This window comes from Aulonocara sp. 'chitande type north' Nkhata Bay, linkage group LG1, assembly GCF_057382095.1.
Source record: "Aulonocara sp. 'chitande type north' Nkhata Bay isolate Kocher_YH1m ecotype deep benthic linkage group LG1, A_spYH_male_GT1.1, whole genome shotgun sequence".
Lineage (NCBI taxonomy): Eukaryota > Metazoa > Chordata > Actinopteri > Cichliformes > Cichlidae > Aulonocara > Aulonocara sp. 'chitande type north' Nkhata Bay.
This window is the reverse complement of record NC_141344.1, coordinates 40830966-40844956: the sequence shown is the minus strand read 5'-3', so window position 1 is coordinate 40844956 and position 13991 is coordinate 40830966. Positions and strand designations below refer to the sequence as shown.

General features: G+C 43.7%; 2 protein-coding genes across 2 annotated transcripts; both read right to left on the bottom strand.

The window, feature by feature from the left end:
* Nucleotides 1–493: 493 nt before the first annotated feature.
* mesd (mesoderm development LRP chaperone) lies at nucleotides 494–4076 on the bottom strand. The gene is made up of 3 exons (XM_086296444.1): nucleotides 3879–4076; nucleotides 2252–2480; nucleotides 494–1201 (listed from the first exon to the last, which is right to left on the bottom strand). The coding sequence occupies exons 1-3, from the start codon at nucleotides 4036–4038 to the stop codon at nucleotides 934–936; spliced, it is 657 nt and encodes a 218-aa protein (XP_086152570.1). The 5' UTR covers nucleotides 4039–4076; the 3' UTR covers nucleotides 494–933.
* A 2073-nt stretch (nucleotides 4077–6149) lies between these two features.
* On the bottom strand, nucleotides 6150–10148 carry znf414 (zinc finger protein 414). Its single transcript, XM_086296432.1, has 5 exons — nucleotides 9996–10148; nucleotides 8482–8592; nucleotides 7567–7672; nucleotides 6955–7478; nucleotides 6150–6695 (listed from the first exon to the last, which is right to left on the bottom strand). Exons 1-5 carry the CDS (start codon nucleotides 10042–10044, stop codon nucleotides 6526–6528), a joined length of 960 nt encoding a protein of 319 aa, XP_086152558.1. The 5' UTR covers nucleotides 10045–10148; the 3' UTR covers nucleotides 6150–6525.
* Between the last annotated feature and the right edge of the window lie 3843 nt (nucleotides 10149–13991).

Below are 13991 nucleotides of genomic sequence, written 5' to 3'. Positions count from 1 at the left end.
TTTATGCTGGTATCAGCAGCAGCATCACGTGGCTGTACTGAACATCAGCGGTCCTCAACCTTTTTTGTGCCACGGACCAGTTTACTGTCAGACAATATTTTCACAGGTGTGAAAAAGGTGTCGCGGATAAAAACAACAAAATAAAATGATACAACCAAGACAGACTCTGGGATTTTGTAAACATAATAATGAACACAATGTGTAATTGTGTTACTTTGTTAGCAGCATCCTCCTGAAATGCGCCCACAACATTGAGTGTAACATCCTTCTCTCTGCCCCTTAATGCTTTCTGGTTGCCATGGCAATGCATAAATATTTCTTTCAAAATAAGACACAACTACAACACAGGAAAAGACCCAGGGAACATCCGACCCAAACGACTCGGTCCGAGGCCCGGGGATTGGGGACCGCTGCTGTATATATCTGCACGCATGCCTCTCAATCGAAAGCAAGTCTGCACTTGTTACTGAATGCAATGTTTTCACAGTGGAAGTCAAAGATATCAAAAGTTTATTTTCTCATCAAATCAAATAGAAAATGTGGATGCTACAAACACACGAGGACAGGACGGTGAGATCTGTGCCTCCATGCCTGCACCACACAAAAATTATTCCACAACCAATCATGGATACAAAGGATTAAATGTTTGACAGTGCTCATGTGGAGTACCTTGTTAACAATAAATGCATGTGCTCCTTTTGATCTGGTGATGACTTAACAGAAATCAATATGGCTTCCATTGAAAATGATCTGAAAGAGTGACGATTCCAGCTGAGCAGTGAAGGTGACGTTACCCATCAGAATTCATTAGTTCACTCATCCCTCCACATCTCCAGGTGGTCCAGTGGGCCCTCACCAGTTCACTGCTCACAGAGTGGATGTGGGAAGCATCATTTATGAGACCACAAGGTTAATTACTAACTCACAAACTCATCAGAGCTCCTGTTTCAGAGAGTTTGCACGGTTTCCCTCCAAATCAGGCTTCTTGCTCTCCGTTTTCTTCTTGCTCTTTCTCTTAGTGTCGACCTCATTCTGCTGCTTGTATTTGGCATCATCCTTGTTGGCAGCCTTCCCTGGAAACACCTGTCCCTCTACAGTAACATCTACGCAGCGCTCTTGAGCCACAAGGAAGTCTTTCACCTCCCAGGCAAAACTACCATCTCGCAGCATGAAGATCACCCTGTTGGAACCCACCACGAACCTACAAGAGGAAACATTCAGTTTTATTAATAAAGCACCAAATAACAACAGCAGTTGCCTCAAGGCCCTTTGTATTGTAAGGTAGACCCTACAATAATGCAAAGACCCCAACTATTAGACGCCCCGCTCTGAGCAAGAGCTTTGGCGACAGTGGGAAGGAAAAATAATTAACCTCAGTGTGTGAAGAGGACTCTCCATTTACATGCGCAAACTGGAGTCTATTAGATAGATATGATACAAACCACTGCAGTGCAGTACCTGTAATACCTACAGCATGTTCTAATCGCTCTAATAGGATATTATGATCAACAGTATCGAACGCTGCACTGAGGTCTAGCAGGACAAGCACAGAGATGAGTCCACTGTCAGAGGCCATAAGAAGATCATTTGTAACCTTCACTAAAGCTGTTTCTGTGCTGTGCTGAGCTCTGAAACCTGACTGAAACTCTTCAAATAAACCTCTGCAGATGATCTGTTAGCTGTTTGACAACTACTCTTTCAAGGATGTTTGATATAAAGGAAGGTTGGAGATTGGCCTATAATTAGCTAAGACTGCTGGGTCTAGAGATGCTTTTTGAGTAAAGATTTAACTACAGCCAGCTTGAAGGCCTGTGGTACATAGCTGATTATTATAGATAGGTTGATCATATTTAAGATCAAAGCATTAATTAATGGCAGGACTTCTTTGAGCAGCTTTGTAGGAATGGGGTCTAAAAGACACGTTGATGGTTTGGAGGAAGTAATTATTGAAGCTAACTCAGAAAGATCAATTGGAGAAAAAGAGTCTAACTTAACATCAATGGTACTAAGAGTAGCTGTAGATAATATTACATCTGTGGGATGAATTGGGCAGAGTGATGATAATTCTGGAATAAAAAATAAATAAATGCATGCTTCAGTATTGATCAGTATCACAGAATGGGCTCTTAAACTGTTCTGAAAATGACTGTCAGTGAACACAGTTTGTTTGTTACTGCTCTACAAATAGAAATCACTCCCACGCAAACGACAACAAGAAACAAAAAACGAAACAAGGTCAGAAAGGAAATACCTCTGAATATCAAAGTTGGCATTGAAAAGGCTGCCCTGCCACAGGCCTGTGATCTCCTCTGTCTCTTTCTCTGTAGGATCTCCTGAAACTGTGGCAAAAACCATCAGAGTCCGACCTTTTTTGGACATCTTAAGCAGCTCCTCTGGTTTGGAGGGGTTCACCTTAGAGAAGTCGATGGGAGGAGGAGACCTTTTGTGCTCTGGAAGGTCACCTTCCTCGATGTCATCGTCTGCCTATTAAACCACATGGAGAGAAAAAAACAAAACACATGACAACAGTTTAAGATGAAACAGCAGCTAATACTGCGTCTCACTCGTTTGAATCTATTTTATACTTTCCACTCTTACACTATAGCATGTGTGGACGAAACTCCAGGCCTCAAGGGCCGATGTGTCCTTGATCCAACACAGCTGATTTAAATGGCTAAATTAACTCCTCAACATGCCATGAAGCTCTCCAGAGGCCTGGTAATGAACTAATCATGTGATTCAGTGTGTTGAACCAGGGTGAGATCTAAACCCTGCAGGGCACCTTGAGGCCTGGACTTCCCCCACCCCTGCACTCTAGACACAAATATTTAGATGATGTTGAGTTTTGTTTTTTATTTTAAACAAATGGCAATCTTGTTTTTTTAATTCATGTTTTTTATCCCTAAAATAACTGGTTTAAAAGAGACCGAACGGAATATTCGGAAATAGGATGACTCATTGTATCATTTAGTGATCATTTCAGACTGAAAGTAGGAGGTACCTCCTTCTGAGAAGTAGGACTGACAATAAAATCAAGCTAAGCAAAAGAGACAATCATATACTTAAGCTAACCTATATCTATACACTCAGTCTTTACAATGTGGATAACTTCATATCACTCAACAGAGCACTTTGCTATCAGACTGCTGGCTTACTTTGAATTCAGTTTGACTTATTTAACACCAAAGCACAACAGCAGTCGCCTCAAGGTGCTTAATACAGTAAGGCAGGGCTGCCCAATCCCAGTCCTCGAGAGCTACTATCCTGCAGCTTTTAGATGCATCCCTACTCCAACACAGCTGAATCAAATGGTTTGATTACCTCTTCAGCATGCCATCATGTTTGGCAAAGGCCTGATAACAAGCCATTCATTTGATTCGGGTGTGTGGGAACAAGGATGCACCTAAAAGCTGCAGGATGGTAGCTCTCGAGGACCGGGATTGGGCACCCCTGCAGTAAGGTAAAGGTACAATAACGGACAACCCCAACAATCAAATGATGAGCAAGCACTTGGCTACAGTGAAAAGGAAAAACTGCTTTTGAAAAATAAACATTTTAAAAGGATCACCGGAACCAAAAAAACTGTATGTATTGATTAACCAGTGAAATTATAATAACCTCTTGTGGAGTTTAAACTAAAACAACTTCCTCTGGAAAGAATACCCCGCATCTCTCCCACTGTGGAATGTGTGCCACGTCTCTCTCTTATAATGACTGTGGTGTTTAGTCTTTCTGTAGCGACGAAAGAGTCCGGCATCTAATAGTAACCCCTAGCACTTCCACCAATATATCAGTTAAACACTCAGACTTAGCTGGGCTCACGACACCTAGCCAGCGGCTAACAGCTGCTAACATCTGAAGGCTGTGGACGGGAAAACTTGCCTCCCACTGTTCCAGGAGCCGTGCCATGTCAGCATCATTGTAGTCTCGGATGTCCTTCTTTTTCTTGGCCTTTGCTTTAGTCTCGGTCTCTACAGCACAAAGCATGTGTGTGCAGAGCACAAGCACCGCGCATCTCCACAGAAAGCCAGACGCCATGTTTCCAGATGGTACCCTGTGATTGGCTGTGAAGTCTGCCGGTCACAAGACGAGAGGGGCGTGTCAAAAGAGTCCGGCCGGCATTGCAGACCGGTGGAGAATTTCAAAGTAAAGCCGGGAGGACCCACCGGGGGGACCCACCGGGAGGACTACTACAGTCTACTATTATTACCGAGCACTGCTCCCTTAATCGTTATTATTGTTATTGTTTTTCAGGCAAATTAATCGACTTTCCGGGGCCTTAACGTGCTCAAATACACAGATACGTTATTGTTTGGGACATTTGAAAATGGCTCTAGAGCGCCACCTATGCAGACTATAATGAAGTACTACGGACGGACACGTAGTTTGAGCTACATGAATGAAAAATGTACACATATAACAAGCTAAGAGGGACAAAAAGCCTCTGGGCTCCTTGATCAAACCAAACAGGAAGTCCAATATTTTGAATTGAAGATAAAACTGGTGCCGATTTTACTATTTTCAAAGTGTTCATTCAATAAACGTTATAATTATATTATAATTATACTATACTATATTTGCACACTTTGCATCTTGCACATGTCTTTGTCTCGTCTATAATATCCTGACAATAACTTGAACATGGTATGCAATTACACTGCACAACCCACTTTGTATTGTCTCTGTCCTGCCTTTGTTTATCGTACAGGCAGTATTGTATAGTTATCATTATAGTATTGTATAGTTAGTAATTGATATATTTTTATCCCTTAATTTTACCGAAACTTAGCCTATTATTTATTTGTAATTCCTAGTTGTATATCTCTTGGAGATATATCTTTTATATACTCATAAATGCACCATAGGGGGCTTGGGGTGAAACAGCATTTGATTATACTTTGTATACTGCTGTATTGACAATAAAGCTTTTGAATCTTGAATAATTGTTCAGTGTACACTACAGACCTGGGCTATAGGGTGCATCTGTGGCGCCACAGCAAATTTCAATCATTTGCCATGACATTTTTATTATAATACCGTGTCCAATCTGGCTCAATCTTCTCAATTGTGATAAGGGTGTGCCCCTGAACACATTTTTTATTTGGAGTGTTTAACAATCATCACATCTCCACTTAGTACGCACAGAAAATATCATGTTTTACACTTTGAGGTATAGCTTCAAGGTGGTTACACTTGAGCAACTTGAACTTTGGACATGAAAAGCCTTAAGGAGCTGGTCTTAGTGTACCGTATGTTTAGTTTATGTACATCAGGTTTTAATGATGCTTTGACATGAAATTTGTTTTTATTTAATGGTGCACCCTGGTGACATGATAATCGAGGGGTTTGGAAAGCTTAAAAGGTCGTGAGATTTAGCACGCACCTTGAATGTGATGTGAACTTTTCAGGTTAACTCTTTTCATTGGATGTTACAAATTGGCCCAACAGTGCCACCTACAAAATCTGAAAAAGGCTTGAGTGTCCACACCACCCACCCCTCTAATAGCTGGACATTTATTAAGGAGCAGTTCTGGGACTTGTGTTAAACACCTGTTGGTGATGGGAGTGTGATGCATGTGCAGTGCACAACTATTACTGTAGAATAAGTGATCTTGGATTTGTAATCTAGTTGACTGGTTTTTGTATAAAGTGCTTTTACTCTACCTGTAGAGTAAAACTTCCCTCATTTACCCATTCATGCAAGCACTTCTATATGGAAGTGCTTTTGGATGCATCAGAGGGGAACTTGGGTTCCGTATATTGTCAAAAGATATTTGGCATGCAGACTGGAGCAGCCAAGGATCGAACCAATTCAATTCAGTTTTATTTACACAGCACCAAATCACAAGAACAGTGAGCTACAGGTGCTTAATACTGTAAGGTAAAAACCCAACAATACAGATAACCCCGTATGAGAAAGCATTGGGCGACAGTGGGAAGGAAAAACTCCCTTTTAAGAATTGGCTGGAGGTGAGAGATAAGACAACACTATAGAAGAGAGCCAAAGATAATAAGTAATGACTCAATGCAGAGAGGTGTGTCAACACAGTCTTGCATGAATGGGGTCTAAAAGACAAGGTGATGTTTTGGAGGAAGTAACTACTTAAGGTAACTCACTGTTCATTCACTGAACAGGGTTTAGTGATCTAAAACTATTGCACTCCTCTTCGTCTTTCCGCTTTTCTTTAGAGTTGGTCACATCTGCCTTCATCTCATGCCACGCCAAACCTCTGCATGTCCTCCTTCAATCTTCTCTGTGGTCTTCTTGTTTGTACTGGAGTGACCCAAAAGTCAGATATTTAAACAAAAACTTTCACAAAAACGTCTGAACCTTTTATTCAAGAGGTGAAGATGTTAGATGCTCTACAGAAACAGTAATATACAATTTTCTTAGCATCATTACCCAAGCAGATACATGCACATAACTCCTGCGGGTGTTTCGCTCTGAGTCAACCCTGCTGTGCACAGCCAGCACTCAGAATTTGGCTAAAACCTCGACACATACAGACAACTAGAGTTGCCACACTAAGTGTTAGTAGCAGAGCTCCCTGTATCTTCTACAGCTTTGATGGTGCCGTGTTTACTGCTGATGTGCAGGGTCATTTCCTTGCGGTTGGTTACTACATGGCCACACTGTACACATGTATAGCGCCCCCTGGTGTGCTCCCAAAGGATGCGTCTGCTGCAGGCCAAACCTAATGCACAAAACAAATAACTGTGAGTGTTTGATTTGCTCACTGATTAAACTTACACAAAAGCAGTCAAAAGCATGCTAACGTCACAGGATACATTTAAGGCTTTGCAAAAGGTGACGGGTTTCATCTGCGACCATTTTTAATCATCCTTTCAAAAACAATGATCAACCAGGAAACTACTTTATTTAACTACTGCTGCACTTGCGCTGGGCTGAGTAACTGTTCCCATGGTGCTAGTCTGCAGTGAACCCGAACTCACCTGGACTCTTCTTCCAGATAGCCGATGACCCAGGAGGAGAATGAGGTGCTGATCCTGGAGCAGGAGGGATGGGCTCAGGTGACCTGGTCTGTGGCTGGTGCTGAACCTGGAACTCAGGAGGGTCAGCGCTTGCTTTTGGACCATCCATCTTTAGACATGGGGGCATGTTAGGGGCTTTTTCCTTAGGCAAAGTACGAGCTTCATTAATGTTTTGAAGAGGGGAGGTTTCTTGGAGATGCAAGATAGGGGAACTGAGCAGAGGTGGGGCTGAGGAGTGTGCCTGAGGATCAGCAGGGCGGATGGCTCCATCTGGGTTTGGGATTTGAGGCGGCAGTTGCTGGGGTGCAGACACCGACTCCAGCCGTGGGAGGTGCTGCTCTGTGGGTTTTGGGTTGGTAACAGCAGCAAGCTGAGGGGGTGTCTGTTCAACAGGCTTCGTTTTACTCCGTGTGACTTTAGAACAGGTGTGCAGGTGAGTCAGCAGGCCACGGTATGAGCGCAACTTAGTGCGACAGCTTTCACACCTGCAGAAAGAGAAGCCAGACGATTGTAAACATGTCTACAGCTCACTGACAGCACATCAGCACATCCGGAGAACACAGGCCAACTCACTGGAAGAAAATGTTGGGTTTGTGATGATGCCTCATGTGCTCCATCAGTTTCTGCATGTTGGAGAAAGAACCACCGCAGCCGACAGTAGAGCACAGCAGCACTTTACCTAAGGAGATCAAAAATAGTGTTTGTCATCTGATACAATCTTTGTTGTCCACAGGAACATGCAGAAACTGTAAGGCAAGATTTTTGGGGTTCAGCTATAATCTGACATTTAGAATATACTATTAGGGTACTGGGTGAAAAGCCCTCCCCTCTGCCCGACACATGTGCAGAACCATAAGTCAGCAGGTTATCTGATGGGTTCCTAGCTTACTTCTCTTCTAACATCACGGTTGTTAGTTTCTGCTTATTTCCTACGCTCTTTTTATCACTATGGTTCAAATAACATTTGAGTATCTATCATTTATTAGAGGAATAACTTTGGACGACAGTGGTGTACTTCTGAACAGGAAAAACATCGTCACACACTTGAACATCATTTGAGTGTTTTCAGGATTCGGTTACACTTTATTCTAAAGCAACATAACAAATAGACTAAAAACACGGAGACGGTGCGAAAAGTCTCACTGAACAAAACCACAGCCGTGAATAACAGCAAAACTCAGACTGTTAACCATTAATGATGACCAGTTACTTTAAGAGTCCCAGTGCAGTACAGCAGACAACAGCACGTCCACAGTACAGCCATCACTGCCACATGTGTTACAGCAAACAACGCAGTCACACTGTCTAAAGAAATTATACCAAGTTTCATATCATGAACACAAAAACATGTTTTGATGGAAAGCACTGTTCAGGACTGGAGACTGATAGAAATAAACCATGTTTGCTTTTATTATGCGCTTCAATACTGGTTTATTTCCAGCCGCAACCTTATTTGTTTATGTCCACAGTTGGAGTGCAGGACCTCACCAGGTAGAGACTGAGCCGGGATATCATGATCTTTGATGTGGCTCTCCAGAGCACTTGTGTCGCGGTACACTCTCTTACAGGCGTGCAACGGACACGGTATCCTCTTGTTTCCTGAAATGGACAAAGACGACTTTAAAAGCTGACACAAACACAACTATTCATGGAACCCAACATCATGTAAATCACATCAAGAATTTAGTAACTTGTCTGGAGCTGCTTAGCTAGCCGGGCTAATGTTAGTGAACACAGACGTGGTTTTGCCATCTTGCTCGTGACTATGGCTTGTGAGGCATTCCTATAAAGTATAAAATGCCAGACTTTGACACTACCGTTGATGTTTGAATGAAAGAAGCAGGTCTAAGTTTCACAGGCGAGAAGCTCAATGTTTTTCCAGCCTTACAAACATGTTTGATTAAGTAATCCTTCTCTAAAACTGCTGCAGGGACGATGCTGCCTGTCTCCATCACTGACCAGGACACCAGACTGACACTGAACTCTCCAAATTTCATTAACTTCTGAGCAACGTTAAGTTAGTATTTTCACACATGTAACTACAAAACTGACTTTTTATTTAGGCCTTTTCGCAAGAGTCCGATTAAAAAACCCCAACAAGTCGGTCAGTGTCTTAAACCCGCAGAGAGAGAGGATTTGGGTCAGAGCGTGTGAAAGCAGCTGGACACTGCAGGGAAAGTAAAGCTCAATTTGAAATCTACTTCCTAATTTCTAATTGTATTTCCTGGAAAGCCCATTGTTTACTACACTGCAACCTTCCACGCCATTCAAGTTGTTGTTTGCTGCTTCGACCCAATATGTAGTTACACTGAGTGCTGCATTTTAATAGTCCAGCCTGGGCTTCCCTCCCCCAGCTGACTGGACCGTTCCCGTAACCCTCTTACGACTCTGAATGCTCTCAGCGTTTAATAACATCATAGCTAATACTAAGTCATGATATAGTGAGGGGTCAGCATCACCTTAGACCGCTGAGCTGTCACACAGGCGTCTTTACAGTTCAGTCACGTGTAACAACAGCTGTGTTATCACAGCAACCCAAACAGCAGCAGCACAAAGTCAATGGAAACTGGAAGCAGCCTGGTTCTTGTGTAACGCCTTTAACAGCCTGCCTCAATCAGCCATTCACGCTTTCAGTTGAACAACCAGGGCAAAGCTGCCAGTCTGTATCTGCGATCACATTATTGAAGTCTTTGTTTTCTGCGCATTAATGGTGCGCAGCACAGCCAGACAGCAGATGATCGGTCCGCATGTGTCAGTCAAACACGGACAAGACAACAGAGCAAAGCAAACCACACGAAACGCTTAGAAATCGCTGGATTTTGGAACTTGTGACGGTTTCCTCTGTATACAGACCGCTGCCCCCCCCCCGCCCCGCCCCGCAATATGGCGACCACTTTGAGAAACAGCAGAGGAAATACGTTACCTACGTGCGTACAGATATCATTAAAAAACGGAACCAAACCGAAACTATAGGTATCTTTCAGAATGACTTCATTACTAACCTCCGTTTGCATATTCAGACGTCTGTGCGGGGACACTGTCTGCAGACATGCTGCTCCTGCTCCTTCTTCTTCGCGTTTATTGGTGTTTGGCAAGAAACCACACAGTGGATTACCGCCACCGTGTGGTGTGGACTGTGAACCAATCAACAGTTACAAAGAAGCGCTGAAGAAGTGACTTTCTCCCAATCAGCTTTCTGGGATTTACAGGGATTAACTTGGATGACGAGCATGCGTCAAGAAAGTTTCTCATGACCACCGATTAGCGCTGTTCACAGAGAGCTGGGAATGTCTGCAATCACAACACTGCAAAGATGTAGCCTTAGCCTTAGATTACAGCTTTCACCATCTTTCAGTGGCAATTATAACAAACCAAGTTAGTAGTTTGAGCATTCACAGATTGTAACTATAGTTTTTATAAACTGTCATGCCAATAAAGCACCATTTAAATCTGTTTTTGAGAGTGATATCCATAGTTGGTATCAGCTGGGATGTCTGTGATGCAGTTTGTTTAAAAGCAAAGTACCAGTCTTTGTTTGTTTCTGTACCACAGAGTGGATCAGGAAGCAGTACAGGGAGGAGCTGCTGTGCAGAGGAAGAGGGACTACTCGTTGGCTGTTCCCTTGTTGCCAAAAGGGGAACAAATGAACAGGGAAGTGACCCTTTGGAACTAAACTATTGAACAGACCTGCTGTTTACAGCATTACATAGGATTATTTCCCCTTAATTGTATTTGTTGTTGTTGATAAAAAATAAAAATGTGACTTTTTAAATCAGATTTCCTAGGCTCTCTTTAATTGAGGGGGTGTTGGGAACTTCAAATTCGAAGGCTGTCACAGTATCAGTATCTGTAGTTAATCTGTTTCCCTCCCCAAGCATATTTCTCCTATCTTGGCTTCCCTTCACTGGCTCCCTGTTGAATACAGAATTGAATTCAATATCCTGCTCCTTAAGTAAAATATCTTTGGTAATCAGGCCCCATCTTATCTTAACAACGTTATAGAACTGTATCACCCCAATAGAGCCTTTACTCTCAGACTGGGGGCCTACTTGAAGGGTTTGTAAAAGCAGAATGGGAGGCAAAGCATTGAGCTTTCAGGCCCCTCTTCTGTGGAACCAGCATAGGGCTTTAGTTAGTGCTGGATCAGGAACTGAGTGCTTCTTCTCCTCTCACCTTTTTACTCACTCTGTGTTTGTGCACCATTCTGCACTTACGCATTAGTTATTATTAATCTCTGCCTCTCTTATGAAAGGTAAAATATTCTTCATCACCTTTACATTATCAACGATCTAGTCACTCATCACTCGTAGTTTTTAACCACAAATTAATTACATTCCACGATAATCCATCTAAAAAATGCTGTGTCTGTGTCCATATCAAGGAGAATGAAAACCTCAACACTGAAGGAAGCCCACACACACAGACCACACACAGGGAAAGAAAAGGAACACAGACATGTTATCCCAACTGGGCCTTCATCAAATCAGCGAAGATGCACAGTAAAGGTCAGACACCAACGAGGGAGCATCAGACTGACAAACGGAACAACACTGTCATGCCTTACATAGCAGGTTTATCAGAGAAACTTCTCCAAGAACGACATCCGAGCCACACACTCACACACAAACTGGTTCATTCCAAGGACAAAACTCCCAAACACAAGCTAAACAACACAGCATACGCTGTGCAGTGAAAATCTGACTGTAGCAAATGGAATAATAGGGTCCAAGGAGGAAGAGCCGCAGCTTTCCTCTCTTTCAATGGAAGTGATGACTGTTTACAAAAATATGAATCAAAGTCAAAGTCAACTTTATTTGTCGATTCTGCCACATGTACAGGACATACAGAGAATAGAAATTGCGTTACTCTCAATCCCTAGATAAATAGCAAATGAACATTTAAATATATTTAAATATAAAAGTGATTAAAAATGCAAGTAAAATAATTAAAAAGTAAAAATTTAAATAAATACAATTTTACATATAACAAGAAAGCTATATAATATACAATATAATGGGTAAGTGACATTGAGTGTAAACCAGGCAGAGTAGTGCAAATAGGCAAATAGTGCAAATGGAGATTTAGTAGTGTACGGTAAGAGAAAGTGTAACAACAAAGTCTTATGAGGTAATGGCAGTCCAATGCTCCACAAAGTGACTGGTAACTGGTGCAGGCCAGTGAGTGAGTCAGAGAGTGTGTGTGTTTGTGTGTGTGTGACAGAGTTCAGTGAGACCGTGGAGGAGAGAGGGGAGAGGGGGCAGAATCGGGAGGGAGTTAAGCTTCCTGACAGCCTGATGGATGAAGCTGTCCTTCAGCCTGCTGGTCCTGGCCTGGAGACTCCGCAGTCTCCTCCCCGACGGCAGCAGCTTGAAGAAGCTTTGCATTGGGTGCGTGGGATCAGCCGCTATGCAAAGGGCTTTTTTAGTGAGACGGGTGCTGTAAATGTCCTGGAGGGAGGGGAGAGAGACACCAATGATCCTCTCTGCAGCTCTCACTATGCGTTGGAGGGTTCTATGACAGGACGCATTGCAGGTTCCAAACCACACAGTGATGCAGCTCGACAGGATGCTCTCGATGGTGCCTCTGTAGAAAGTGTACATGATGGGGGCTGGTGCTCCTGCTCTTCTTAGTTTGCGGAGAAAGAAGAGACGCTGCTGTGATTTCTTGGCCAGTGCTGTGGTGTTGTACGTCCAGGAGAGATCCTCTGTGATGTGCACACCCAAGAACTTGGTGCTGCTCACTCTCTCCACAGACGCTCCGTCAATGGTCAGAGGAGCATGTTGGGTGTGCATTCTCCTGAAGTCCACAACAATCTCCTTCGTCTTCTCCACATTCAGAGAGAGATTGTTGTCAGCACACCACATGGCCAGGCGTCTCACCTCACTTCTGTAGTCGGTCTCATCCCTGTTGCTAATGAGACCCACCACCGTTGTGTCGTCCGCAAACTTGATGAAGAGGTTGGAGCTGTATGATGGAGTGCAGTCATGGGTCAGCAGAGTGAAGAGGAGGGGGCTCAGCACACATCCCTGCGGGGCCCCCGTGTTTAAAATGATGGTGCTGGATGTATTACTGCCAACCCGTACTGCTTGAGGTCTTCCGGTGAGGAAATCCAACAGCCAGTTGCACAGTGAGGTGTTGAGCCCCAGCTGGACCAGTTTTTGAATGAGCTGTTGGGGGATTATGGTGTTGAATGCTGAACTGAAATCTATGAACAGCATTCGAACATATGAGTCATTTTTGTCCAGGTGTGTGAGTGCCGAGTGGAGTGCAGTGGAGATGGCATCATCGGTTGAGCGGTTGGGCCGATAGGCAAACTGGAAGGGATCCAGGGAGGGGGGCAGGACAGTCTTGATGTGTTGCATGACTAGTCGTTCGAAGCACTTCATCAGGATGGGAGTAAGTGCAACAGGACGGTAGTCATTAAAGCAGGAGGGAGATGACTTTTTTGGAACCGGAATGATTGTGGTGGCTTTAAAACATGTGGGGACGACAGCCTGGATGAGTGATATGTTGAAGATGTCTGTGAAGACATCAGTGAGTTCCACTGCACAGTCTCTCAGTACACGACCAGGAATGTTGTCAGGACCCGGAGCTTTACGTGCATTGATCCTGCTGAGGGATCTCCTCACGCTGTCCGGTGACAGAGTCATCACCTGGTCACCAGGAGGGGGTGGGGTCTTCTGTGCAGTGGTGCTGTTTTGGACTTCAAAGCGAGCAAAGAAAGTGTTCAGCTCGTTCAGCAGGGGGATAGTACTGTCACAAGTCTGTGGTGGGGGCTTGTAATCTGTGATGGTCTGAATGCCCCGCCACAGGCTCCGTGAGTCTCTGCTGTCTTTGAAGTGATGAGATATTTTCCTGGAGTACTGGAGAATCGATACATATGAAGGTCAACTTCCAAGCTTGCTCTCTGCTGTGTCCCCCATCTGGATCCATGGCTGTAGTGGTGCTTGATCAGACTGGTAGCCCAGTACTTGCTCCAGCAACTTGCAGTTCACTTC

What these genes read in the sequence shown, in the direction of transcription:
- mesd (XM_086296444.1), bottom strand. Translation starts at nt 4,038, where the DNA reads ATGGCGTCTGGCTTTCTGTGGAGATGCGCGGTGCTTGTGCTCTGCACA. An exon ending in CCTGGAACAGTGGGAGGCAA is followed by an intron (nt 2,481 to 3,878) that starts GTTTTCCCGTCC and finishes TTTAATAGGCAG; the next exon opens with ACGATGACATCGAGGAAGGT. An exon ending in GCCAACTTTGATATTCAGAG is followed by an intron (nt 1,202 to 2,251) that starts GTATTTCCTTTC and finishes TTCCTCTTGTAG; the next exon opens with GTTCGTGGTGGGTTCCAACA.
- znf414 (XM_086296432.1), bottom strand. Translation starts at nt 10,044, where the DNA reads ATGTCTGCAGACAGTGTCCCCGCACAGACGTCTGAATATGCAAACGGA. An exon ending in GTCTGAATATGCAAACGGAG is followed by an intron (nt 8,593 to 9,995) that starts GTTAGTAATGAA and finishes TGTCCATTTCAG; the next exon opens with GAAACAAGAGGATACCGTGT. An exon ending in CCCGGCTCAGTCTCTACCTG is followed by an intron (nt 7,673 to 8,481) that starts GTGAGGTCCTGC and finishes TGATCTCCTTAG; the next exon opens with GTAAAGTGCTGCTGTGCTCT.